The 4,271-nt window shown below is 35.4% G+C and overlaps 1 protein-coding gene across 1 annotated transcript; it reads left to right on the top strand.

Moving 5' to 3' along the window:
• Positions 1-404: 404 nt before the first annotated feature.
• Positions 405-2,540, top strand: baalca (BAALC binder of MAP3K1 and KLF4 a; the record flags this gene model as incomplete). Its single annotated transcript, XM_081388018.1, has 3 exons — positions 405-594; positions 1,861-2,000; positions 2,457-2,540. The coding sequence occupies 3 exons, from the start codon at positions 405-407 to the stop codon at positions 2,538-2,540; spliced, it is 414 nt and encodes a 137-aa protein (XP_081244144.1).
• Positions 2,541-4,271: the final 1,731 nt, after the last annotated feature.

The following is a 4,271-nucleotide window of genomic DNA, read 5'->3' on the forward strand; positions in this document are numbered from 1 at the left end:
TTTTTTGATTTCATGGGGACTTTAAAAACGAAATAGCCTAATGAAATCTGCCATATATAGGCTACAAGTAAAACTTAAATAATATCTGAATCAAAAGCTGACAAGAATAGGTGATTCAAGGGGTAGGCTATAGCCTAATAGGCTACGCATTGAATCGCACTATCACGTTAATAAAGATCCAATTATAACCTAAATATATAATATAATAATATTTAATAACTAGTAGCTTTCAGTCTTGTCTGTTAATGAGTGCTGAAATCACACGCGCCCGTGTTTATATGAATGCGTGTTGAAGATGACGCGCAACACCGCCGCGTGCGTCTCCGCAGATGTGCTGATCCCCGCGCGAGAATGCCCGCAGCTGCAGATCTGTGCTCGCGCGTGTGAGGATGATCACGGGCTCGATGGGCTGCGGGGGAAGCAGATCCGCCGCGATCGAACCCCGGTATTACGAGAGCAGGGACACCGAGTCGACGTGGCTCACGAGCACGGACACGGAGACGCAACGGGCAGCCGCCGGTAACGGGACCGGCGAGAGCGCGAGCGCGAGCGAGAATGAGAAAACAGCAGCAGCAGCAGCAGCAGCCGGATCAGGTCAGACACGATCGTCTTTATTAAAATCAGACAAAATATAGATAATATAGAAATGACTAGTGATACACCCAACATGGTACCGTTCATGAAAATATAAAATATCATTCATATTCGTTGTAGCATATCTTACTGTATATTAACATGGTGATCTGACACCCTCAATGAGGCCCATACTGTATATACACACAGAACTAATAGAAAAATAGAATATAGGCCTACCTAACAAATATTTACCATAAAAGTGTCCAAATCCAGTAGTTAATGAACACTGTGCTAATTTGCTATTAGTCACAATTTCAAGCATTAAAAACTGAAGCTTTTAGATGAAAAAGTTCAATTCAATCCAAACGTTTGTCTGGTTGTGTATCAGTGGTTTTCACTTGGCCTCGAGACTTAAAATGATTTAAAATAAGACAAAACACGCATTATATATATATATATATATATATATATATATATATATATATATATATATAAAATATAAAAAAATCATGGTGTTTCTTGTTTTGGTTGACACTCACTGTTTCCTTTTAAAAAGCAGTATTCCCACATATATTAATTAAAAGGCATGTAAATGAATAAAATCTTAAAACTTCATAGGCATGTTTATCATGAATACATATTTTAGTTATGACAAGTTCTAAAATATTTTTTTGGGTAGAAATTATGAGTATATAGGGTAGAATTGTGAGTATATATATATATTTGGGTAGAATTGTGAGTATATATATATATATATATATATATATATTCTACAATTTCTATATATATATGTGTGTGTGTGTGTGTATATATATATATATATAATTTTAATCCTTATAAATCATGAATGACTGGAAAAAGAGCCATGTAAATTTATTGGCTAAATAGATTGGGAACCCTGAGAAAACTTCCAGAATCCTGAAATTTATAAAAGTATTTTAATTTTATTTATAATTAATGTTATTATAATTTTTTTATTATTGACATCTACATTTTTTACATTTGTTAAAGATTTGGTAAAACAGTTAATTATTTTATTTATGATAATGCAATGAAACATGCCAAATTGTGCCAACATAATTTTTGGCCTGGCTGTCATACAAAAACATTATGAACACGTTACACAGTCTAAAGTCCTTGGTTGTAGTCTTTTTCCTGTGAGTTTTTTTTCTTCTTTGGCCACTACTATTAAAAACCAATACTACGGCTAAGGAGCCTTTGGAGTCACAAAGCTTGAGATCCTTTGGTGCAAAGAACTTCTGTGCTGTTGTTGTTGCTGTAAAGGTCAGAGGGAAGAGAAGCCCATGACGGGGACCAGAGGCTCTTCTGCCAAAGAGAAGAAGCTGGTGAACACCGGCACACAGTGTGGCAGACGCGCCACGCTCACCGACAGCACCCAGAGGAGACCAGCACACAGAGACGAGGTCAGGAGCATCATCACTCATCACGAGTCACAATTCACCTCATAAACAAAAAAAGATATATTTCACCCAAAAGTGAAAATTCTGTCATTACTCGCCCTCATGTCGTTCCAAACCCGTAAGACTTTCGTTCATCTTCAGAGCACAAATGAAGATCTTTTTGATGAAATCTGAGAGCTTTCTGTCCCTCCATTGACAGCTACGCAACTACCACTTTTTTGATGCTTCAAAAAGTTCATAATCATTGGTTCAAATGTGCTGCATAACACGAGAATGAACCTCATTGGTTGCATATGGATTGAATGAATCTCATATTGAATGAACCTCAATGCATATGGATTATTTCTTTCTTTTGATGTTGGGTTATATAAAGATGAGCTGGACCTTTTATCTTCATCTATCATGCATCTTATACCAGCATGCAGTGCATCTTTATAGGCTGATATTCTTGTCTTGCAGGTTAAAAGTAAATCAAAGAAAATCCCCCAGCCTGAAGGGGTTAAAAGTGTCCGTCCGGCGGTCAACGCTGAGCTGATTCCTTGACATGAGAGTTTGTGGAAGAGTCGCCGCTGTCGAACACAATCACAGTGCCACAGTCAAACGAGGGACTTTCATTGTAATTAAATGCACATTAAATCAGATGGCAGATTTGATCTAGTTCCGTCTGTCTGTCTGCATGTAAACGTCGAGCGCTGGAGCAGATGAAGACCCTAACATGCTGCAACACGTCTCATTTTCAACTGGATCAAGCCTTTATAGAGCTGCATCCGTTTCTGAAGTACTCAGATGTTATTTATTTAAGATAAGTTAATTTTGACAATATCGTTGTTAATTTTGAATATTTTCCTGGTATTATGTATTTGCCATCAATATTGTGCAGGTTAGTGATATTCTAGTGCCTAATGAGTCTGTTTGATAATGAAGATACACAGATGTCTCAGGTTGTGACTGTATGAAATGAAGACACATCCAAACATAACACTGTCTTGCTCCTCTGAATGGAAACGGTTTGGTTTCCAGTCTGCAGACTGGTTTATTTATGATTTAGTAAAGTGACATGTTTGATTTGAATCGGTCAATTTATACATCATAATTATGACATTTTTTATAGGGACGCTGGGAAGGATTCCCCGAGTAAAAACAGCACAAGAATATTTTGACTTACTATTTTACTATAAAAACTAATCAATTGATAAAAAATAAAAGCATAATAAACATTCTAAAACTGAACAAGTTTCTTATCTTATAAATTACATTTATATTTCCACAGTGTTTGTTTGTCTCCATCATGTACTAGTGATAATAATATTGTAAAGTATGATGATTTTAGGTGTCATATGTGCAGCAGATCATATTTCACACCCAAATCAACTGAAATAAGTAATAAAATTGTATACAGGAAATTGGCCATGACATAATAGAGAATCTAATGAAGGGAAAAATCGACATAAAACTAAATAGATTGTTGTGATGTATTTTGTATAAAGCAGACGCTTCACATATAATTACGTATAAATGAGTAAAATTCACACCCCAATTATTATTGTATTTTTTTATTCTGGTGATCATCACTGGCTGAGAAAAAAAAGAAAAAAAATGACAGCCATAGATCAAAGTACCATGTGGACTGTTTCTCATGCAAGCACAATGCATCTGATTTTTTTTTACACATTTATTTACTGTACACGTTCCTAGTTTTTGATGTGTGTCAGAATGCATTTGTGCAGATGTTAAAATGCATGATCAGTTTTACTGCAAACAGACACATGATTTTGGACTGTATGTTAAATTGACTTGACGATATTGCAATGCTTAAAAAGGCAGTGTTCATAAGGCAAATCAATTGCTTTAAAGAGGGAATCAAGAGATACTTCACAGCTAATGAATCAAACGAACACCATCCCCACAACGCTGTCTCTCATGCACACTCATAGCAGTCTCTCATTTCACACTGGATTACTGAAGGACAAAGGCAACTTTACAAGATCTTGCTTCAATAATTTACCATTTTTCTATAAAATTAAACACTGATTGTTACATTTTATGATGATTAAAAAAAGAAACAAAGAGGACAGAAACAACTAGCAAAATTATAAGACGAGGTTGTACTGAAAACATCAAATGAATGTATATTATAAAACATTCTGCAACTCTGTATTCTTTATTTTACCACAACAGTGGAAGAAATAAACTTATCAAAAAAAGTAAGATCGGATTTATCAGCGGGTCCAAATATAAAAACACAAATCCCCAGATCATAAAATTGAGATAAAA

Source organism: Scardinius erythrophthalmus (assembly GCF_964197995.2).
Source record: "Scardinius erythrophthalmus genome assembly, chromosome: 16".
NCBI lineage: Eukaryota > Metazoa > Chordata > Actinopteri > Cypriniformes > Leuciscidae > Scardinius > Scardinius erythrophthalmus.